Consider the following 24,716-nt stretch of genomic DNA (forward strand, 5'->3'; position numbering starts at 1 on the left):
TTGTTGCAACAGAAACATTTGTTTATTTTCCAAATCAAAGTCCACAACCTCTTTCACAGTCCTGTGTGTTTGGCCCCAGAAAGGGGCTTCCAAAACAGTGGCAGGAGATACTACACATTTATATACAACACTTTTATATTGCTATTCATATATTTATAACTATTTTACCCACATGTACTGTGTTCTTAAGGGTAAATCCTCCTTTCATATTTAGGAAGTTCCTGTTTCAATCCGTGGTACATTCATGTGGTTTCTCATAGGCAGAAATAAGCGACAACTGAATAACATCAACAGACCATACCAAGCACTGCTCAATAGTATGATCTGACCGCATAAAGCTTATTTGAAATGAAACAATGTTCCCATATAGAGATTTCATGATGTCTATAGTAAATGGGGATATCTTAAACAACTCAAACACATGGTTGGTAAACAGCAAAAACAAGCTCTAGTAATTATTCTAGAAGAAATAAAAATGGGTCTGCAAAATGTTGTTACACTGTAAAAAGGTTTCTGATAATCAACATTTGGTTATGATTTTACAAGTACGTGACGGAAGAAAACTCAAAGACAGTAACTGATGACAACAAAGAGCAAAAAAATAAAATTAATATTTAGATAAAGTGCACAAGTGCTCATTCATAAATTCACTCGATAGTGGGACAAACAAATACAATCACAAGAAGTCCATCCATTCATTCTACTATTGTTTTCTACTGAAAATGTATATTTTGTCTTTATAGTCTTCGTGTAGAACGCACACACATAACTAGAGTGGGTCAGACAGCTAGCATGTCAGAAAGCCAGTGTGTTCGTCAGTGAGTGTCATCACTGTCTGTAAGGCAGGCAGTCAGTCATTCAAGTGGAACTGTCTGCTGGTTAAGTACTTGTCTATCTTCCACAACATTGACTCTCGTTAACCCCTACATTGTTCTTCTCTGTGCAGGTGAGATTCAAGTGCAGATCGCCTCTAAAAGTCACGTCTCTGAACAAACTACTGTAAACTCCACCAGTGTAACGGGTACATACTACACTTGAAGGCCTACACAGCCATAGAAAACTCAGTTCACGGAGAATCATGCACACAGCAAATAAAACTACTTCTAAATCATTCAATATCATTCAGTTCTAACAAAAAAAAGGAGGAAATTAAGCCAACAAAGTCCAGTACAAATGCCACACTCAAACATCCCTAAAAACATCCTCTTCCATAGTACAAACCCCATTCCCCACAATCCTTGACTCGTTAGTGTGCTTGGTGACCTTTCACCTTGTTTCCTCTTTTTTTTTTTGCAGTATTTCTTGTGGAAAATGTGTACCTCTTGTTTAGCTTTTTTTTGTCGCTCAAGTAGCCAAGGCATTTTTGCACCAAGAAGTAAACAGAGAAATCTCAGAGGTAGAACCCTGCCAATTCTCTGCAAGGAGATCAAGATGTTGAGAGAAAGACAGACACATGTAGACGGGTGTTGTTTGCAGGTAAGACGTTTTGTTAACAAAAAAGCAGCAAAAGAAAAAACATTTTGGGTGGGGGTTGTGGAATCTCTGAGAGCTCTCCATCAGTTGGACTCTTAAACATAGAGAATGACATTATCCGGGGGACAGCGCAGTCTGTCGGAGGTGTGAAGGGGTCTGCAGGTGGCCTGGGGTTGAGGGGGCCGGCAGCTCTTGGGATGAGGCGAGTCACAGTCGTCTGACGTCAGCTCAGCGATGTCGTCCGATTGGGTGTCGGACATCTCCAGGTCGCTACGGATGCTCTCGGGCTGGGCCAGAGTGACATCGCGAAGCCCCTCCCTGAGCGAAGCCCCTGGCGACAGGCCTAGTGCTGAGCCAAACAGACCCCCTCCCCTTCTGGAGCTGCAGTCCTGAGGCTCCTCCCCTGCCATAGCAGCAGGGGGCGTGTTTAGGTCTTCCTCACTGGTCAGGCAGAGGTGGCTGGGTTTGGTCTCGATGTCCACCTGGATCTCCAGGTTAGTATAGTCCCTAGGAGAACAAAGACGTTTAGATTCACTAGTCAGCATATCATCTGCTGTATCCAGTGTCACCTTGCCTACCATTATAAGTTTAACTCAAAATTGATTTGAAAATATCTGTCGGGAACTAAATCAATGGCTAAAATAAATATTTTTGAACCACTAAGTGCTGCCTGCATACCACATAAACTAAAGACAAGTCAGACGCAAGAGAGATTTGAGGAAATTGAGCTGTTGCATCAGAGACAACAACAACATGAGACCGACAGAAACAAAATGAGACTAGATGTCAAATCATGGAGGAGGAGTAGATTTTCTCAAAATCGTGTGTGTGTAAGAGAGAGGGATATTGTGACACTCACCTGTCAGGGAGTGTGTAGGAGGAGATAATGGAGCCTGCCATGCCCCGGGTGCTGGCACAGTCACTACCCGCTCCCAGACTACCTGTCTCTCTCTGGGCACCGTCCTTCCCCAGCTCCCCTCCCTGGAGCTCCAACCTGGAACAACACAAAACATGGTTATTATTACATGGTTATACCAACAACAGTTATTACAGCGTTCAACATATGCCACATTACATTTACTCAGCAAAAACATTCACAGCAGCGGGTCTAATTCTTAAACGGACAACAAAAACTTAGTTTGTTTAAGGCTTACTTGGCCCCTATTTATACTGTGTCTCTGCTTACAATGCACAACATTCCCCTCCATAAGAAGTACAGAAAAGGTTCTCTTCCCTGCTGGGCTCCCCTCCATACCTGTTGAATTTGCCAGTCCTGGCTCCAAGGGCGCCCCCGGCCAGAGTGTTGAAGTGGGGGTTGTCTCCCAGGACCCCGGGGGCCACAGAGAGGCCCTCACTGGGGGAGGTGGTGCTAAGGCCGCTGGCTGCCCCCTCCAGGCTGCTCTCACCCAAGCTGGGGGACTTGAGGGCCCGCCACGCATCAGCCACTAGGGGACAATTATTTCATATTTTTATTTCATGAATGATGATATATATTTCTTGTCTAAATTAACTTGCAGTTCAATTATGTTTGTAACATAAAAGAGAGACATACATGTAGGTTAGTGTCATTGTATTTTACAGTATTAGGTCTATTAAGGCAAAAATGATAGCTCTTTAAGTCTTGCTCACCTGTGATTGGGCCGTCGTCCTCGTCAAAGTCTATCCGCATGCCACGCCCCTTTCCTCGGCTGACGCCACAGCCTCCTCCGCGGCACAGAGAGATGGGCACGACTCCATAGACGTACGCCAACATGATGGGCACGCCAATACCCACACTGACGGCTGCGATCACAGGAGCTGTGATGATTGACAGGGCCACTCCTCCCGTGATGGCCAGGTTCCTCCTGTGGCGATTGCTCTTCTTCCCCGCATAATGGGCGTGAATCTATCACAAAAATAAAAAGATAGATAGTAGTGAAGGTGAATAGCAATAAAGGCTATTGCAGCTGAAACGTCTGTATTGTGGTTAAGGTTTGATTAATATTATAAAGCACTTGGGAGAAGTAGGAAGTAGGTCATGTGAGGGGATTTCTTTCTTTATTCACATGCTTATATTAGTGTATTAGTACCACCATCAGAGCTCCTTTAACTACACCTATTACGGCTTTACATCTCTGGTTGTGATTGGGTGAGGCAGTTGGCTGAGTACAACTTGTAATACTCTGACAGGTATTTCTACAGCTGGGAAGGCTTAGGGGCCTGGAACAATACAGGGTGTGTGGGTGGGCTATTTTACAGCATTCAAATAGGCTTAGGTTCAAGCTCGCAGTTATACTGTATTGCCACCAGGATGCGGTAAAGAGATATCCTTTAAAATAGGCCATTCTACAATTCTATCGAGACTAAATTGTTTCAAAATGATGTCGTTTCCGAAGAACAGTTGTAGCATCGTCCCGAAAACTAAAGAAGATCTTATGGTTTGAAACCATATCTATTTCAGGAATTGTATTTCTCGATTGCTGAAATACACGCAGGAAATGAAAGTGCCACCACGAAAGTGAACATCATCATATTGAAACTAACTCCATTTCTAAGACCAGCACTGCCACATATCATTTCTACAATTAATAGCTTTTCTGTTAAATATCATGAAAAGTAAATATTTTCATTCTTTTCCTTTTAATGTCTTAGTAAGCCACTCCAAATAAGATCCTCTGCTAAATGACTGAGTGTAGGCCAAATGAACGGGGATTTCAGTAAGGGGTTGCCCATCTGCCAGTGTTTTTGCATACCTTGCGCCCCGCATAGACGGGGATGCCAATAACCATGGCAGGCACAGCGATACCAGCGATTAGGGTGATGCCCACCGGGGCTCCGATCAGAGTGCCCAGCTGCCACAGGATCTTCTTCTTACGAGTCCACGGCTTCTTTCCCCAGAACGTACACCCTGATGGACTGAGAGGCAGAAGAAAGAGAGGGATTGATGAAGGGATACGGAGGGAGAGAGAGGGGAGAGAGAACCCAAGGAAAAGGGGAAAGAATGGAACGTGTCGAAAATAGAGAGAGCGCGAGAGAGAGGGGGGGAGGAGGAGATTGTGAATTGAGAAAATAAAGAAAAAATTGTAATGAAGGGGAAACAGATATAAAAAGAAAGGGGGAGGAATATGGTGAAGAGCAAGGGAGGTAGACAGAAAAGTGATTAGTTCTGGGCCCGTGTTCAGGAAAAACAATCCCCACAGCAACAGAGGAGTGGAGGTGATGGAAGGTTGTGTCATTATGAATTCAGAGCCCTCTGCTAATTGTCACACGGGAGTGAGATGCGCACCACTGCCTGTTATCCACTTTTACAGTATTGCACATATGATGTAAGACGTGTTAGACGGAATCTGTGGAAACGTTTTGTCATTTTAATGTAGGAATATATTTGGTGTCTTCTTATCAAAACAATAAAGCCTTTCGTTCAGTTATGTTTTGCGTCAGTATATGTTTTTTTTAATCTTAATTCATTCCATAAAATGTGTAGGTATTTCTTATTTAAAATCAATTCTGAAGGATTTTTAAAAAAAGTACCAGTCTAACCCCAGTAATTACAATCATACTTTCAAATTGGGTGGATGTCATCATGCAGGCTGAGCGGAGTTCCCACATCCGGTTTTCAGCGGAAAAGGACGCCAGGTTGAATGATCTGTATCCCTGAAAACCGGATGCATCCGGTTTTTGGCAACTCTGCTAAGGGTGGGTAGACCTATACGGATGTTTGGCACATGGAAAGTCATCTACTAGTCCAATACATAAATCTGTGTTGACGTGAACTGCCATAGTCTTGAGAGTTACCTGAGGTAGTGCAGGTCAGAGATCTCCTTCATGCAGAGCCAGCAGAACTCACAGCCACACACGGCACAGGTCATGTGGTTACAGCTGCCGTCGTTCATCTTGATTATGTAGGCGCCACATCGTGGGCAGGGCTTGATGTCGTCAGCTAGAGACAAGAGATAGAGAGTGGGTAGGTTGCTTAGTGGGAGTAGGATTCAAGACAACGTTGATCTGAGGTCAGTTTTATGGCTTGCCGTTATGTTATGGGGAGGGTAAGCTGATTCTAGATCTGTGCCTAAAAGGTACTTCTACTTTAACCAGAGACAGAGGAGGATTGGTTTGGAGACATTGTGTGACGATATAGTTATTTTTGACTGCCAACAGCTAGTGTAAGAGACGGGCTGAGACATATGAGGTTGTGATAAAGGTTCATTCAAACTGACTTACTGTTCTGTCCACCGAGACATTTGGAACATGAAAGGAGGTCTGAAAATTGCTTTATAAGAAGAGGGAGACCAATATACACACATAATAATAACGGCATGAAGAGTAATCAAAGTACCGTGCCCGTGCTCCTGCACGTAGCTGGGTGAGTGGTTGCTGTGCATGTGCAAGGAGAGTGCCCTCTGCTGGCGGGCCGAGTCACAGGTCTGGTTGGGGTGCCACGCCTGCTTGCAGTGGTAACAGAACTCAGCCAAGCAGCCCTCTCTACAACACACCAGCCTGGGGCAGCTGGCACAGCCCGAAGCGATCACAGCGAACCTGTCAGCGGGAGAAAGAGGAAGACGTTTGATTTTCAGAAAACCTTTATAGGCACATATTGGCTCATGTGAAATCAATGGCAAAGTGAAAAAGACATCACTGGAGAGAGAGAGAGAGAGAGAGAGAGAGAGAGAGAGAGAGAGAGAGAGAGAGAGAAGGGAGACAGAGAGAGATACTGAGTCAGTGGAGGAGACACAACAGCCTTGGAGGAAATTGTGAGTTAAGGAAACTATCAAGCGGTTAAGGTTCAAATTAAATACACTGTAGCCAGACAAATGTTCACAATTAACTGAGCCGTGGAGAGAGAGAGTTAGAAAAAAGGATACGAGAGGAAGGAGAAATAGGAAAAATATGATTTCAGGCTGTCTGGAGTAGCCTCAATGAAGGGCACGAGGGGAGAAAGACCAAGAGCTAATCTTCATAGCATATTATCATAATTGCAGAGTTCCATGACACCACACACACATTTCTCAATACAGTAAATAGGCTGTCACCTCACCATAAGAGGGGAGGCAGGGTTCTTATCTTATCTCGGATGTAACAAGATCATCAAGTACTGTATGTAAAGATGAAATGGTATTTCATCTCATATAACACTATTTGTAAGTGACAGTGCTCAAAGACTGAGCAAAACTTAATCTAATTAGAAAGTTACTCTCTTTCTCATCAGAAAACAATGCTAAAAATGACATATGACCCGTCACACAACTATTGCTTTGAATGTACAGTTGAAGTCAGGAGTTTACATACACTTAGGTTGGAGTCATTAAAACTCGTTTTTCAACCACTCCACACATTTCTTGTTAACAAACTATAGTTTTGGCAAGTCGGTTAGGACATCTAATTTTTCCAACAATTGTTTACAGACAGATTATTTCACTTATAAATCACTGTATCACAATTCCAGTGGGTCAGAAGTTTACATACACTAAGTTGACTGTGAATTTAAACAGCTTGGAAAATTCCAGAAAATGATGTCATTTAGAAGCTTCTGATAGGCTAATTGACATCATTTGAGTCAATTGGAGGTGTACCCGTGGATGTATTTCAAGGCCTGCCTTCAAACTCAGTGCCTCTTTGCTTGACATCATGGGAAAATCAAAAGAAATCAGCCAAGACCTCAGAAAAAAAATGTGTAAACCTCCACAAGTCTGGTTCATCCTTGGGAGCAAATGCCTGAAGGTACCTCGTTCATCTGTACAAACAATAGTACGCAAGTATAAACACCATGGGACCACACAGCCGTCATACCGCTCAGGAAGGAGACGCGTTCTGTCTCCTAGAGATGAACGTACTTTGGTGCGAAAAGTGCAAATCAATCCCAGAACAACAGCAAAGGATCTTGTGAAGATGCTGGAGGAAACAGGTACAAAAGTATCTATATCCACAGTAAAACGAGTCCTATATCGACATAACCTGAAAGGCTGCTCAGCAAGGAAAAAGCCACTGCTCCAAAACCGCCATAAAAAAGCCAGACTACGGTTTGCAACTGCACATGGGGACAAATATCGTACTTTTTGGAGAAATGTCCTCTGATCTGATGAAACAAAAATAGAACTGTTTGGCCATAATGACCATTGTTATGTTTGGAGGAAAAAGGGGGAGGCTTGCAAGCCGAAGAACACCATCCCAGCGTGAAGCACGGGGGTGGCAGCATCATGTTGTGGGGGTGCTTTGCTGCAATAGGGACTGGTGCACTTCACAAAATATATGGCATCATGAGGAATGAAAATTATGTGGATATACTGAAGCAACATCTCAAGACATCAGTCAGGAAGTTGAAGCTTGGTCGCAAATGGGTCTTCCAAATGGACAATGACCCCAAGCGTACTTCCAAAGTTGTGGCAAAATGGCTTAAGGACAACAAAGTCAAGGTATTGGAGTGGCCATCACAAAGACCTCAATCCTATAGAACATTTGTGGGCAGAACTGAAAAAGCGTGTGCGAGCAAGGAGGCCTACAAACCTGACTCAATTACACCAGCTCTGCCAGGAGGAATGGGCCAAAATTCACCCAACTTATTGTGGGAAGCTTGTGGAAGGCTACCCGAAACGTTTGACCCAAGTTAAACAATTTAAAGGCAATGCTACCAAATACTAATTGAGTGTATGTAAACTTCTGACCCACTGAGAATGTGATGAAAGAAATAAAAGCTGAAAGAAATCATTCTCTACTATTATTCTGACATTTCACATTCTTAAAATAAAGTGGTGATCCTAACTGACCTAAGACAGGGAATTTTTACTAGGATTAAATGTCAGTAATTGTGAAAAACTGAGTTGAAATGTAGTTGTATGGTGTATGTAAACTTCCAACTTCAACTGTAGGTCCTGATATTCAAGATGAGCACTCAGTCTTATTGACCACCACTCTCTTCAAGGCCTCCAGTGTTCCGCTACACAGGCAAACCAGACGTCAAATACCAAAACTGTTAAAATCCTATTCTGTCTCTTTCAAAACCTCAAACTAGGGGAAATGTTTACACCACTATGGTTTTTTTCCCCTTTAACACAGATCTTAGCAGCACATTAAATCCAGTTTGCGCTGGTTTCTTTCCCAATTACTTTGTTTGTTTGTTCAAACTGGCAACATGTCTTCAAGCCTGAGCTCAGTGACTTGTTCCAACAGAGCAGAGACACAAGTTGCCAAGGAAGCCTTTTCCCTGTAGGAACATTCCATGTCAACGCTGCATTTTGCTACACCCGCGATAACATCTGCTAAATATGTGTATGTGACCAATAAAATGTGATTTGATTGGTCGGTTCTGCTGCGTTGGAGCACGATCATGACTGACATCACGGCTTTGAGCAGTGGGAATCTGAGGAGTCCAATGCTGACAAGCTACAGGTTTGGAACAAATGCACTCTGACAGCCACGTCTAAGAATAGCACAAGCTGTCATTGCTTTTAAGACACTGGTGAGACACTGCTTTGTTTTCAACTAGGCTATCATTACAGTACAAATGTAGTACACTGTCTGTGACTCTGTACACACACACACTCAGTCCTGTGAGTGTGTCATTTCTTTTTTTATTTCACCTTTATTTAACCAGGTAGGCCAGTTGAGAACAAGTTCTCATTTACAACTGCGACCTGGCCAAGATAAAGCAAAGCAGTGCTACAAAAACAACAACACAGAGTTACAAATGGAATAAACAAACGTACAGTCAATAACACAATAGAAAAGTCTATATACAGTGTGTGCAAATGTAGTAAGATTAGGGAGGTAAGGCAATAAATAGGCCATAGTGGTGAAATAATTACAATTTAACATTAACAATGGAGTGATAGATGTGCAGGTGATGATGTGCAAGTAGAGATACTGGGGTGCAAAAGAGCAAAAAAATAATAATATGTGGATGAGGTAGTTGGGTGGGCTATTTACAGGTGGGCTATGTACAGATGCAGTGATCGGTACGCTGCTCTGACAGCCGATGCTTAAAGTTAGTGAGGGAGATATAAGTCTCCAGCTTCAGTGATATTTGCAATTCGTTCCAGTCATTGGCAGCAGAGAACTGGAAGGAAAGGCAGCCAAAGGAGGTGTTGGCTTTGGAGATGACCAGTGAGATATACCTACTGGAGCGCATGTTACGGGTGGGTGTTGCTACGGTGACCAGTGAGCTGAGATAAGGCGGGGCTTTACCTAGCAAAGACTTATAGATGACCTGGAGCCAGTGAGTTTGGCGATGAATATGTAGCGCGGGCCAACCGACGAGAGTGTACAGGTCGCAGTGGTGGGTAGCAATGATCACTTTAAATAAATCCCAACCTCTCCGTTACCCCTGGCAACACTGGCTACCTCTATGCCGCATCACTAGTCACCATAGCAACTGACAGCCTGCAGAGCGACCATAGACCTATCGCTGCTCTGATTGGTTGTCTCCCCCTGTCAGTCAGTGAGGTCTGATTGGGGAATGGAGAGGGAACTGACCAATGAGACTAAAGGACAATGAAGCTCAAGAGTTAAAACCTTCACAAGAATAATAGAGTGTGTTGTGTTGTGTTGTGTTGTGTTGTGTTGTGTTGTGTTGTGTTGTGTTGTGTTGTGTTGTGTTGTGTTGTGTTGTGTTGTGTTGTGTTGTGTTGTGTTGTGTTGTGTTGTGTTGTGTTGTGTTGTGTTGTGTTGTGTTGTGTTGTGTTGTGTGTGTGTGTGTGTGTGTGTGTGTGTGTGTGTGTGTGTGTGTGTGTGTGTGTGTGTGTGTGTGTGTGTCAGTCAGTCAGTCAGTCAGTCAGTCAGTCAGGGTTGGGCTCAATCCAGAATGGAATTGAGAATGCCTCGTAAATTCCAATAAAATTATTACATTTGAATTGAAGTAGTAAACAGGATACAGAATTCTAATTCGAAAGGAAATATAATTAAATTCAGTGAAATTAAAATGCCTAATCTATTCTCCAGTGCCTCCAGAAAGTATTCATACCCTTGATTTATTCCACATTTTGTTGTATTACAGCCTGAATGGGAGTCAATTCCAGAAATTCTAAATTGAGCAAACTCTGGTGTGCATGAGTGTTTGTGATCATTCAAGTGAGACAGAGTTAAGGAGTCTGGGGTTTGTGACTATGATAAACATATTTTTTTTTAAAGAGAGAAAGAAAGTGGAAGACAAATAAAGAAAGAGCGATTTAGACAGAGGTCCCCGAGACTCCACAGCCAGAGACAATCCAGGCCACTTTACTGTAACCAAGGCCACGTATTCCTTACCTACGACAATGTAGTACCATTATGAGAGACACACACACACACACACACACACACACACACACACACACACACACACACACACACACACACACACACACACACACACACACACACACACACACACACACACACACACACACACACACACACACACACACACACACACACACACACACACACACACACAGAGAGAGAGTACCCCTTTGAAAAGCTCCACTCCCGTTAGCCCAAACCACACTAGACCTTTCCATGGTAGGGCTGTAGAGAAGGAATAGTTGTGTAGTGAGTCATTCTGGTCTTTTTAGAATGTAGGTAATCTATAGTCCAGCCCACTGTCTTGGTCCTTCCCCTCTGTCTGACAGGATTCACATTACCAAACTGGCATGTTTCCTTTGAATATAACCAGCACAGATAATCTGTGCTTTCCCTCCCACATACACATGCATGTGTGTGTCACCTACACACAAACACAGACATACATACACACACACATAAACACTTGCGTGCCGCACACACACACACACAAAATAGGCTCGTACCAGTTTATCAGAAATTTCCCCTTATCACATTACACGATCAGCCACCGAGCATTGTCATTCCCCTTGTAACCACATAATAGTCTGCAACATTCTAACCTACTTAGAGAATTCTAGGCTATAAATCTTTCCTTTCACTTTTGTCACCTCTAAAGCTTGTAATAATGCTGGTCATTCCAGTTCACGACAAACATCCTCAGACTTCGGATAACTGACAGAACACTGCTTTGAAAGCATGAATCTGCTTAAAAAAAAGTTCTAGTTTGGGTTAATGGTAGGGGTCTGGTAAAGGTAAGGGTTAAGTTCAGGTGTTAAAATCACATTTGTGGTCAGAAAGCGCTTTAAGGTACTTCTGCCCCTTCTACCACGGCTAGACAGTGATGACTCTATAGACTTAAGGTTAAGGTTCAGGTTCACACTCAGGTTACGATTAAGGTTAAGGCCAGGCAACAACGGAAGTTAACTCTTACCCGCAGTCGGGCGCGGGACACCAGCGGCAGTCTGGGTCGGAGGCCAGGCAGCGTCGCAGCAGGAACTCCTCATACTTCTCCAGCAGACCTACGTCGTCCAAAATATCCGCCACCTGATGAGGCGCCAGTCGCTCCGAGCACTCGGGGCAGCTGAGGTGGACGCGGCTCTCGGTGATCTCGATGCGCAGGTACTGGCGCAGGCAGCACAGGCAGGAGCGGTGGCTGCAGCCCAGCAGCTCAGGGAGCTGTTCTGGGGGCTGGGGCACCAGGCACAGGGGGCACTCCAGGAAGTCTGCTGGAGGAGAGGCGCTGGTGGTGGTGGAGCTGGAGGACTGGGGCGGACCCAGGGAGAGCCGACTGGAAGAGAGGGGCTCTGTTTGGGTGGAGGTGGGGGAGTTGGCTGGGTCCTGGGGGGCGTCCGTGGTGGTGGTGGGGGCTGGGTTAGGTGTGGGGGTAGAAGGGACTACGGGGGGGACAAGGGGGGTGAGTTGCTGTTGTTGATGGTTTTGGTTGTGGAGCTGGGATAAAGGTGTGGCCGCCCCTACATTGGCGCTCCGGGAACCCCGTTTGCTGTGGAAAAGGCTGTGGAAGGAGATGCGTCCGTGGCGTTTTCCCGGTGCCCGGCATTTGGGGTTGGGAATGCCGCTCACCGAGGAGTGGGGGGATTCCGAGTCCTTTTCTGATCCCATTTTCCCAGAAGTGACACACGGAAGCTTCTTTCCTTTTCCGCTCTTATAGTCTTATATCACTGTGAGGAAGCTTTCCTCACACACACACAAGAGGGTACTTGTCCTTGGGTGAAACCAGAATGGAATGTCACTGATACCCAGTTGGAAACCCTTTTCCCTTCCTCTGACAAGAAACAATGGAACCCACAAATGGAACTATAAACGAGAAGACAAAAGTGAAAGAAACAAAGTCCCCTTCCTCCCACTGGCGTTCACACGTCTCACACTCCGTTGCTCCAAATCAAGAATGTGAGAAAAGTAACAGGTGTGCTTTCGTCCAAACAAACATGGGGGTCCAAACTGACAGTAAACTGTTACTGTAAACCACAAAGAGGAGAATGACTACAACAAGAAACGTCAATGTCCCTTCTCAGTAAATGTTTCTCAATTCAAACGAGGAAAAAAAACATGATAGGAACGTTATAGAATTTAAAGAACAACTTCTTGGAGGTTATTCAAATTTTCTTAAATCCTTCTTTGTGGTTGCTCCGGTCAGATTTTCTTCTCTAGTCCTTTATTCTCTCTTTTTCTTCTCCTCTTCTCTTCTGTGTGTGTCTCTTACACTCTCAATCAACTGTCTGTGAGGAGGAAGAAGATAACAGGAAGTTAGCAGTGCAAAGAGCACAGGGAGCATGCTCAATATGACACACCTCTCCCTCCTAGCTCGTTCTCTCTCTCGCTTTTTCGACTTCACAATGAACTCTTGGTGCAGATAGCCAGGAAGAAGAAATGAAATACAGTGCATTCGGAAAGTATTCAGACCCCTTGACTTTTTACACAGTTTGTTATGTTATAGCCTTATTGTAAAATTTATTAAAATGACTTTGTTCCCCTCATGAATCAACACACAATACCCCATAATGACAATGCAAAAAAAAGGTTTTTAGACATTTTTGCAAATGTATTAAAAATAAAAAACAGAAATGCCTAATTTACATAAGTATTCAGACCCTTTGCTATGAGACTGAGCTCGGGTGCATCCTGTTTCAATTGGTCATCCAAGAGGTGTTTCTACAACTTGATTGGAGTCCACCTGTGATAAACTCAATTGATTGGACATGATTTGGAAAGGCACACACCTGTCTATATAAGGTCCCACAGTGGACCAAAAACCAAGTCATGAGGTCGAAGGAATTGTCCGTAGCATTGAAGGTCCCCAAGAACACAATGGCCTCCATCATTCTTAAATGGAAGAAGTTTGGAACCACCAAGATTCTTCCTAGAGATGGATGCCTGGCGGCCAAACTGAGCAGTCGGGGGAGAAGGGCCTTGGTCAGGGAGGTGACCAAGAACCAGATGGTCACTCTAACAGACCTCCAGAGATCCTCTGTGGAGAAGGGAGAACCTTCCAGAAGGACAAACATCTCTGCAGCACTCCACCACTCCTCATTAATAGGTACATGCTAGCCTGCTTGGAGTTTGCCAAAAGGCACCTAAAAGACTCTCAGACCGTGAGAAACAAGATTCACTGGTCTGATCAAACCAAGATTGAGCTCTATAGCCTGAATGCCAAGCATCACGTCTGGTGGAAACCAGGGACCATCCCTACGGTGAAGCATGGTGGTGGCAGCATCATGCTGTGGGGATGTTATTCAGCGGCAGGGACTTGGAGACTAGTCAGGATTAAGGGAACAATGAACGGAGCAAAGTACAGAGAGATCTTTGATGAAAACCTGCTCCAGAGGCGCTCAGGACCTCAGACTGGGGCGAAGGTTCACCTTCCAACAAGACAACAACCCTAAAAACACAGCCAAGACAATGCAGGAGTGGCTTCGGGAGAAGTGTGAATGTCCTTGAGAGGCTCAGCCAGAGCCCGGACTTGAACCCGATCGAACATCTCTGGAGAGACCTGAAAATATCTGTGCAGCGACGCTCCCCATCCAACCTGACAGAGCTTGGGAGGATCTGTAGAGAAGAATGGGAGAAACTCCCCAAATACAGGTGTGCCAAGCTTGTAGCATCATTCCCAAGAAGACTCAAGGCTGTAATCGCTGCCAAAAGTGCTTCAACAAAGTACTGAGTAAAGAGTCTGAATACTTATGTAAATGTGATATTGCCTTTTTTTATGGGGTATTGTGTGTAGATTGATGAGGGGGAAAAAATGATTTAATCCATTTTAGAATAAGGCTGTAACGTAACAAAATGTGGAACAAGTCAAGGGGTCTGAATACTTTCCGAATGCACTGTACACTAGGCACATGCACAGCTAGCATGATCACTGATAAAAACATGCTCATTGACTCACACTTACTCATAAGATACAGCCCTTTGGAAAGCGGAATACTATTTTTGTGAACTTACTAATGATAATGACATAATGTATCTTGAAGGGGAAGCAAACATATTCATCAGTCCAATTACCTTCTATATTATTTAACCTCTATCATTCCTTCTCGTTCTTTCTCTCATCTGCTCTTCTCTTTTGTCTCGCTCCGTCAATATGAAACCCTCTCTCTCACACACAGTCTCGAGCTGCTCTCCACTTCACACTGGGCTGCTACTGCGGTTGCCATGCCGATGCTCACTATGAGCCGAGCAAACAGCGACCCACTCAGTGACTCTGGCACTTACGTACACACTTACGTACACACACTTACATACACACACACTTACATACACACACACTACATACACACACACACACACACACACACACACACACACACACACACACACACACACACACACAACACACGTACTCTTGTAATTTATAGATAATGTAGACATTGGTAATTACAGTACTGCTTAATGTATGTGTGTATTTATACAGTGTTATAGGTGAGAGTGTGTTTGTATGCAGATAATGTTATGCTAAGATAAGGGGAAAGGATGAGAGAATGAGAGTTATGAGGGTTGATATTCAGAATCTGTGCCACTGTCTAAGGTAGCACACCCACCTTCTAAGCACACAAACACACACACTGAGTCATAACAGAGTCCTGGCCTGATTTTCTCCTCCTACAGTATGCCTGGCCTCTGGACTACAGGTCTATGACAAGGCAAATATGATTCTGATTCCAGTCGTAGCCTCTGAGTGCAGGAGGCTGAGACAGACACAGAGAGAGGAGCAGCCAGTATGTGTACTGACTCATAAAACATTCGACTTCAGCCCTTGTTGACAGAAGGGTATATGGGAAAAGGGCTAACATAGATACTGTATATAGCTAGCCATGATTGATTGAAATACTATTGGTACGTGTAACCACGCCAGCCCAGGACCTCCACATCCCGTTTCTTCACCTGTGGGATCGTCTGAGACCAGCCATCCGGACAGCTGATGAAACTGTGGGTTAAGTACAACCGAAGAATTTCTGCACAAACTGTCAGAAACCGTCTCAGGGAAGGTCATCAGCGGGCAAACGCTCACCTTCGATGACCACTGGCACACTGGAGAAGTGTGCTCTTCACGGATGAATCCTGGTTTCAACAGATGGCACACAGCGTGTACGGCGTCATGTGGGCGAGCTGTTTGTTGATGTCAATGTTGTCAACAGAGTGCCCCATGGTGGCAGTGGGGTTATGGGATGGGCAGGCATAAGCTACGGACAACGAACACAATTGCATTTTATAAATGGCCATTTGAAAACACATAGATACCGCGACGAGATCCTGAAGCTTATTGTCGCGCCATTCATCCGCCGCCATCACCTCACGTTTCAGAATTATAATGCACGACCCCATATCTGTATACAATTCCTGGAAGTTGAAAATGTCCCAGATCTTCCATGGCCTGCATACTCAGCAGACATGTCACCCATTGAGCATGTTTGGGATGCTCTGGATTGACGTGTACGACAGCGTGTTCCAGCTCCCGCCAATATCCAGCAACTTCGCACAGCCATTGAAGAGTGGAACATTCCACAGGCCACAATCAACAGCCTAATCAACTCTATGTGAAGGCGATGTGTCATGCTGCATGAGGCAAATGATGCACCCTAGATACTGACTGGTTTTCTGATCTACGCCCCTACCTTTTCTTAATGTACCTGTGACCAACAGATGCACTATTCCCTGTCATGTGAAATCTATAGATTAGCGCCTAATGAATTTATTTCAATTGACTGATTTCCATATGAACTGCAACTCAGTAAAATCTTTGAAATTGTTGCATGTTGAGTTTATAGTTTTGTTCAGTGCAGTATCTAAAGTTGTGTGTGATATAGAGAGAGAGGGGTGTGAGTGAGGAGGCATGGCAGATGGGCATGAACAGGCTGAAGACTCAGTGGTCTGGATTCTGTGATCAGCACACTCTTTGTCCCTCACTTTTCCTCCCACTCGACTGCTGCTCACTCACACACACAATCTCTCACTGTGATGAACAATTACACTAATGAAATTGTTTTCTTTTGCCTCTAAGCAGCTCTCTAGCTTGTCTTCTGCATTAAGAATCTCTCAGACAAGTCAAATAGTGTTATCCTTGCTGCTGCACTGTGAGTCAACTGTATGCATAGCCTCTCATCCTCTTAACATAGACATTGCTCTTTTTGGACATTAAGTGGGGCCAGTTTGTTCTTTCAGTTTGTTTGGCCTAGTCGAAGCAATTCTATCTGCGTAAGACACTGAAACCGTACCGTCTGAGCACTTTAGGATCCTACATCCTTCCCAGGGGCCCTATGAACCTACATCTACACACATTCACACACACAAACTTACTGTAAGTCATTTAGGCGTAATATACACCACCGTTCAAAAGTTTGGGGTCACTTAGAAAGGTCCTTGTTTTTGAAAGAAAAGCACATTTTTTGGTCCATTAAAATAACATTTGAGAAACAGACGCCTCACAAGTCCTCAACTGGAAGCTTTATTAAATAGTACCCGCAAAACACCAGTCTCAACGTCAACAGTGAAGAGGCGACTCCGGGATGCTGGCCTTCTAGGCAGAGTTGCAAAGAAAAAGCCATATCTCAGACTGGCCAATGAAAAGAAAAGATTAAGATGAGCAAAAGAACACAGACCCTGGACAGAGGAACTCTACCTAGAAGGCCAGCATCCCGGATTTTCCTCTTCAATGTTGACGTTGAGACTGGTGTTTTGCGGGTACTATTTAATGAAGCTGCCATTTGAGGACTTGTGAGGTGTCTGTTTCTCAAACTAGACACTCTAATGAACTTGTCCTCTTGCTCAGTTGTGGACCGGGGCCTCCCACTCCTCTTTCTATTCTGGTTAGAGCCAGTTTGCGCTGTTCTGTGAAGGGAGTAGTACACAGCGTTGTACGAGATCTTCAGTATCTTGACAATTTCTCGTATGGAATAGCCTTCATTTCTCAGAACAAGAATAGACTGACGAGTTTCAGAAGAAAGTTATTTGTTTCTGGCCATTTTGATTCTGTAATCGAACCCACAAATGCTGATGCTCCAGATACTCAACTAGTCTAAAGAAGGCCAGTTTTATTGCTTCTTTAATCAGAACAACAGTTTTCAGCTGTGCTAACATAATTGCAAAAGGGTTTTCTAATGATCAATTAGCCTTTTAAAATGATAAACTTGGATTAGCTAACACAACGTGCCATTGGAACACAGGAGTGATGGTTGCTGATAATGGACCTCTATACGCCTATGTAGATATTCCATAAAAAAATCTTCTGTTTCCAGCTACAATAGTCATTTACAACATTAACAATGTCAACACTGTATTTCTGATCAATTTGATGTTATTATAATGGACAAAAAATGTGCTTTTCTTTCAAAAACAAGGACATTTCTAAGTGACCCCAAACTTTTGAACGGTAGTGTAGCTGTGCTACCGAAATACCTGATAGCTGTTACACAAGCTGCTGAGTCACTTAGAGCTGATATGCTGCTGCAGCAGAGCTGTGTTGGGGATACACTTAACAAGCCAAATACATTATGCAAAATAAAGACAATAAAAGCATGGGTTTCGTTTTTCCCAGGGACATCCAACCAAAGTAAAAGGGAAGACTGGGAACGTTCCTATTATACTGTTATGCTATATTTCAAGTGTTTCACTTTGGCTACTTTGATTATGCTTCATAAAAATAAAGAGAAATAAAGAAATTACTCACCAAATTGTTTTATTCATATTATTCAGGGATATGGTTGATTGGGGCGGCAGCGTAGCCTAGTGGTTAGAGCGTTGGCACTAGTAACCAAAAGGCTGCAAGATCGAATCCCCGAGCTGACAAGGTACAAAATCTGTCGTTCTGCCCCTGAACAAGGCAGTTAACCCACTGTTCCTAGGCCGTCATTGAAAATAAGAATTTGTTCTTAACTGACTTGCCTAGTTAAATAAAGGTACATTTTTTAAATGTTTTATATTCAGTGATAAAGTAACACAATCAAAGGGTGCATTGTATCGTACTGATACAGTGGTACTGTACTCCAGTAGGCCTAATTTATTGAAGCTCACCGCCACACAAACCACCCGATTCATGCTGGTGTGTTGTTTGTTTACAAAGACTGACAGAGTGTTTGGCAAGCTAATTAGCTGGTTTTGATACTTCCTAAACCCTCTGTAAGCCCTGAGCTGTAACTGAGGACTGAGGCCTGTGTCTCTGGGTAGAGCAAGTGGTCTCTGTGAACTCTGATTTACTGGTTTAATGTTCTAAGTTCATTAGAGCAGAAGGGCGTAATAAAAAAGGTGGTGACCAGGGTGAGGCAGTGAGATGCCCCTCAGGCTAGAGAGACAGATGCAACTCAGTGTGTCCTTCTCACTTAATCTCCTGGCAGGAGCTAATATAGAGGGAGGTAACAGAGTGAACTGCCCCTCTGGCTACGACACAGTTATACACCCTTCTTTCAACCTCTCCTTGCTCTCCCTCTTGTTCCTTCTCGTTCTTCCTCGCTCTCCCTCTCGGTCCTCTTTCTCTGTGACAAGGGCATCGTCATGTCTCAGTAGCGGGCTACAAGGGCTGGGCAGGCCAACGCTGCTGCCGCCTCCAAACACCAGGCCAGTTGAGTCATGTCATGATGTGATGATATTACATGCTAACTGGGTTAAAAAAGGAAACGTGTCCTTCTGTTCAGCTAAAAGCTCCATTATCTAGTTACCTACTGATTCATAGAGTTTGGAGGCCATTTGGAGGCCTTGTGGAGCCCTCCAACACTATCAGTAATGGTAGACGTGGGAGTTTGAAGAGGAGTGTGCCAGAGACAGTCGTGGGCCATTCTGTGGAAGCACCTAGAGAAACCAGACTTTGTGATTCCTCTGAATTTACCTCAGAACTGAAGCTGGCAGCGATGAGCTTGTCTGCAGTGGACAGTCATTCAAGCATCCCTTTTCAAACAAAATAAAGCAACAGCAATACCCTGGAATACCCCCATCCCAAACACTCGAACGCACATGACACGCACCCACATACTTATACACCCAGTCATACACACATTACAGACACGTCGTCAAACACAAACACACATGCGCGCATACACACACACACTTAAGTCTTACATGTATGGGGCGGCAGGGAGCCTAGTGGTTAGAGCGTTGGGCCAGTAACCGAAAGGTTTCTAGGTTGAATCCCCGAGCTAACAAGGTATAATAATTAGAGGAGCGTTCAGGAGGCAAACTGAACGTTTCATGTGAAGCCTGGAGGCGTCACAGTGGCAGAGTGCAGGCCCAGGACCCAGCCCCACAGCCATAGCTCTCTGAGCTCCAATCCACCAACACAGATCAGAGTCTACCAACTGACCAGTGGGCATGAAAGTCAGGGAGGGGACGGGTAGTTCGAGGGAGGAAGAGAATGAAGGAGAAGGCGGAGAGACATGTCAGTTAGGACAGTGCATGTGAGTGGAGAGGAGACAGAGATGTATTTCAAGGCCTACCTTCAAACTCAGTGCCTCTTTGCTTGACATCATGGGAAAATCAAAAGAAATCAGCCAAGACATCAGAAAAAAAATTGTAGACCTCAACAAGTCTGGTTCATCCTTGGGAGCAATTTCCAAACACCTGAAGGTACCACGCTAATCGGTACAAACAATAGTATGCAAGTATAAACACCATGGGACCACGCAGCCATCTCACCGCTCAGGAAGGAGACGCGTTCCGTCTCCTAGAGATGAACGTACTTTGGTGCAAAAAGTGCAAATCAATCCCAGAACAACAGCAAAAGACCTTGTGAAGATGCTGGAGGAAACGGGTGCAAAAGTATCTATATCCACAGTAAAACGAGTCCTATATCGACATAACCTGAAAGGCCGCTCAGCAAGGAAGAAGCCACTGCTCCAAAACCGCCATAAAAAAGCCAGACTACGGTTTGCAACTGCACATGGGGACAAATATCGTACTTTTTGGAGAAATGTCTTCTGGTCTGATGAAACAAAAATAGAACTGTTTGGCCATAATGACCATTGTTATATTTGGAGGAAAAAGGGGGTGGCTTGCAAGCCGAAGAACAACATCCCAACCGTGAAGCACGGGGGTGGCAGCATCATGATGTGGGGGTGCATTGCTGCAGGAGGATCTGGTGCACTTCACAAAATAGATGGCATCATGAGGAATGAAAATTATGTGGATATATTGAAGCAACATCTCAAGACATCAGTCAGGAAGTTAAAGCTTGGTCGCAAATGGGTCTTCCAAATGGACAATGACCCGAAGCATGCTTAAGGACAACAAAGTCAAGGTATTGGAGTGGCCATCACAAAGCCCTGACCTCAATCCTATAGAACATTTGTGGGCAGAACTGAAAAAGCGTGTGCGAGCAAGGAGGCCTACAAACCTGACTCAGTTACACCAGCTCTATCAGGAGGAATGGGCCAAAATTCACCCAACTTATTATGGGAAGCTTGTGGAAGGCTACCCGAAACGTTTGACCCAAGTTCAACAATTTAAAGGCAATGCTACCAAATACTAATTGAGTGTATGTAAACTTATGACCCACTGGGAATGTGATGAAAGAAATAAAAGCGGAAATAAATCATTCTCTCTACTATTATTCGGACATTTCACATTCTTAAAATAAAGTGGTGATCCTAACTGACCTAAGACAGGGAATTTTTACTAGGATTAAATGTCAGGAATTGTGAAAAACTGAGTTGAAATGTATTTGGCTAAGGTGTATGTAAACTTCCGACTTCAACTGTAGTTGTGGGGAAGTGACTATTGCTTTTCTATTAGTTGTTGAGGACAGATGGTAACTAGAGCAAGCAGCTGGATATCATGCTTTTAGGGTTGCATGTCGTCACCTCTTTTCTCGCTCAACGGAATGATACACTACATGGCCAAAAGTATGTGGACACCTGCTTGTCGAAAATGTCATTGTAAAATCATGGGCATTAATATGGAGTTGGTCCCCCCTTTGCTGCTATAACAGCCTCCACTCTTCTGGGAAGGCTTTCCAATAGATGTTGGAACATTGCTGCGGGGACTTGCTTCCATGCAGCCACAAGAGCATTAGTGAGGTTGGACACTGATGTTGGGCGATTAGGCCTGGCTCGCAGTTGGCGTTCCAATTCATCCCAAAAGGTGTTCGATGGGGTCGAGGTCAGGGCTCTGTGCAGGCCTGTCAAGTTCTTCCACACCGATCTCGACAAAAACTTTCTGTATGGCCCTCGCTTTGTGCACGGGGGCATTGTCATGCTGAAACAGGAAAGGGCCTTCCCCAAACTGTTGCCACAAAGTTGGAAGCACAGAATTGTCTAGAATGTCATTGTATGCTGTAGCATTAATATTTCCCTTTACTGGAACAATGTGGCCTAGCCCGAACCATGAAAAACAGCTCCAGACCATTATTCCTCCTCCATCAAACTGTACAGTTGGCACTATGCATTGGGGTAGGTAACATTCTCCTGGCATTCGCCAAAAATCCAGATTTGTCCGTCGGACTGCCAGATGTTGAAGCGTGATTCGTTAATCCAGAGAACGCATTTCCACTGCTCCAAAGTCCAATGGTGGTGAGCTTTACACCACTCCAGCCGACGCTTGGCATTGAGCATGGTGATCTTAGGCTTGTGTGAGGCTGTCCGGCCATGGAAACCCATTCCATGAAGCTCCTGAAGAACAGTTATTGTGCTGACCTTGCTTCAAGAGGCAGTTTGGAACTCGGTAGTGAGTGTTGCAACCGACAGACATTTTCTACGTGCTTCAGCACTGGGCGGTCTCGTTCTGTGAGCTTGTGTTGCCTACCTCTTCGCGGCTGAGCTGTTTTTGCTCCTAGACGTTTCCACTTCACAATAACAGCACTTACAGTTGACCGGGGCAGCTCTAGCAGGGCAGAAATTTTACAAATTGACTTGTTGAAAAGGTGGCATCCTATGATGGCGCCACCTTAAAAGTCACTGAGCTCTTCAGTAGGCCATTCCACTGCCAATGTTTGTCTATGGAGATTGCATGACGGTGTGCTCGATTTGATACACCTGTCAGCAACAGGTGTGGCTGAAATAGCCGAATCCACTCATTTGAAGGAGTGTCAACATACTTTTGTATATATAATGTATTAATATCCTGTCCTCAATAATGCTTTTGGGACAAACAGGGGAGTGAGTGGTGGTACCAGGAATGAATGAGTGAAAGAGTGAGGGGGTGAGAGAGGAGAAAATTGAGAATGAGAGGAAATCTGACAACAGGCACTTTGAAATAGAGATGTCAAAGAATGTTCAGAGGAGCTATGCAGTAGTTCACCTGACACTACTGTACAAACATGCATGTATACTGAACAAAAATATAAATGCAACAATTTCAACGATTTTAGTGAGTTACAGTTCATATAAGGAAATCAGTCAATTGAAATAAATTCATTAGGCCCTAATCTATGGATTGCACATGGCTTGGTATGGTCCCACCCAATAGGGAGCCAAGCCCAGCCAATCAGAATTAGTTTTTCCCCACAAAAGGGGTTTATTACATACAGAAATACTGGGTGGCTGGTCTCAGACGATCCCGCAGGTGTAGAAGCCGGATGTGGAGGTCCTGGGCTGGCGTGGTTACAGGTGGTCTGTGGTTGTGAGGCCGGTTGGACGTATTGCCAAATTCTCTAAAACAACATTGGAGGTGGCATATGTTAGAGAAATTAACATTCAATTCTCTGGCAACAGCTCTGGTGGACAGTCCTGCAGTCAGCATGTCAATTGCACACTCCCTCAAAACATCTGTGACATTGTGTTGTGTGAGAAAACTGCACATTTTAGAGCGGCCTGTTATTGTCCCCAGCACAAGGTGCACCTGTGTAATGATCATGCTTTTTAATTGGCTTCTTGAAATGCCACACCAGTCAGTGGATGGATTATCTTGGCAAAGGGGAAATGCTCACTAACAGGGCTGTAAACAAATTTGGGCACAACATTTGAGAGAAATACGCTTTTTGTGCATATGTAACATTTCTGTGATCTTTAATTTCATCTCATGAAACAGGGCCAACACTTTACATGTTGCATTTATATTTTTGTTCAGTGGACATAAACAAACCCAAACACTTATGTACTATAGTACACTATCACCAGCCATGACTCACTGTAATTGTTTATTACTCAAGAATGAGCAGCAGTCAGAACATGCACACAATATGGGATATATACAATTGGCTGTTCATATAAACTGACCATGTAACGAACAGTAACACTTCCGTTAGAGTTAATATATGTTACTTCCCATAATGTAGCCTACCAAGTAAGCAACTGAGCGACATGACATTCCAAGCCACAAAAATCGGAATATCTTCAACATGTTGCATTTTGTGTCAAGGCCCAATAAGGCAGACTAGTCTTACCTCAAGGGGTGGTACGAGACCGTTTTCTGGGATCCGCTGTGAATGTTCATTCGTCAATGGCGATGGGCTGTGATCGCTTGCTTTGGGAGTGTTGAAATCTTCCTCGTCTAGGCTATTGCATCTCAGCTCCCTATACGGGACCTGACACACTGTTCCTAAAATATCAAATGGAGTATGTATAGGTGCAGATCACGCCCTGTCCCGTTTTAGAAGAGCAACAGAAGAACCTCCGCAGCCTCTGCTTTCTCATGGAGGAAAGCCCCAGTCCGTGACGCCACAAACCGAGAACAAGGAAACCCCACCCGTCCTTGGTGATGTCACCATCGAAAGCTCAAAATGAATTTACAGTGCTTGGAAATAACCAGGGAAACGTCAATATTTGGGTTCTGTGGAATGACATCGCCTGGAACTCGCTGACTATTATTTGTGTAGAGCTCCCAGAAATCTAACCATAAAGACACTTAGCGCAGTCGATTAGATATGGTAAATGTAGCCTACTGCATTTCCTCCAACTTTCCAGATAGGATTGAGTGCTCGCGCAATTTACTTCGATCCCGTTCCTCAAATTACATCTTTCAGTGTCTAATACTTTGAAAAACTTCTAGCCCTAGTACACCTTTGCCAAGTATGAACG

The 24,716-nt window shown here is 44.3% G+C and overlaps 1 protein-coding gene across 3 annotated transcripts; it reads right to left on the reverse strand.

The window, feature by feature from the left end:
• Window positions 1-24,378, reverse strand: LOC106570013 (E3 ubiquitin-protein ligase RNF19B). 3 transcript variants are annotated; one of them, XM_045694639.1, is made up of 10 exons: window positions 24,083-24,378; window positions 23,226-23,350; window positions 11,696-13,001; window positions 5,789-5,988; window positions 5,248-5,392; window positions 4,206-4,368; window positions 3,103-3,358; window positions 2,729-2,918; window positions 2,333-2,467; window positions 1-1,980 (listed from the first exon to the last, which is right to left on the reverse strand). In XM_045694639.1, exons 3-10 carry the CDS (start codon window positions 12,382-12,384, stop codon window positions 1,569-1,571), a joined length of 2,190 nt encoding a protein of 729 aa, XP_045550595.1. In that variant the 5' UTR covers window positions 12,385-13,001; window positions 23,226-23,350; window positions 24,083-24,378; the 3' UTR covers window positions 1-1,568. The 3 variants fall into 3 exon arrangements, with proteins under 3 accessions (XP_045550595.1, XP_013997346.1, XP_013997347.1); XM_014141871.2 differs by lacking the exon at window positions 23,226-23,350; XM_014141872.2 differs by lacking the exons at window positions 23,226-23,350; window positions 24,083-24,378 and adding an exon at window positions 14,785-15,062.
• Between the last annotated feature and the right edge of the window lie 338 nt (window positions 24,379-24,716).

This window comes from Salmo salar, chromosome ssa14 (genome assembly GCF_905237065.1).
Source record: "Salmo salar chromosome ssa14, Ssal_v3.1, whole genome shotgun sequence".
Classification (NCBI taxonomy): Eukaryota; Metazoa; Chordata; class Actinopteri; order Salmoniformes; family Salmonidae; genus Salmo; species Salmo salar.

Excerpts from the sequence above, each read along its gene's own strand:
- LOC106570013 (XM_014141871.2), bottom strand. The coding sequence starts at position 12,384 with ATGGGATCAGAAAAGGACTCGGAATCCCCCCACTCCTCGGTGAGCGGC. Across the intron at positions 5,989-11,695 it reads TGTCCCGCGCCCGACTGCGG|GTTCGCTGTGATCGCTTCGG; the intron begins GTAAGAGTTAAC and ends TCCCGCTGACAG. Across the intron at positions 1,981-2,332 it reads TCCTACACACTCCCTGACAG|GGACTATACTAACCTGGAGA; the intron begins GTGAGTGTCACA and ends TTGTTCTCCTAG.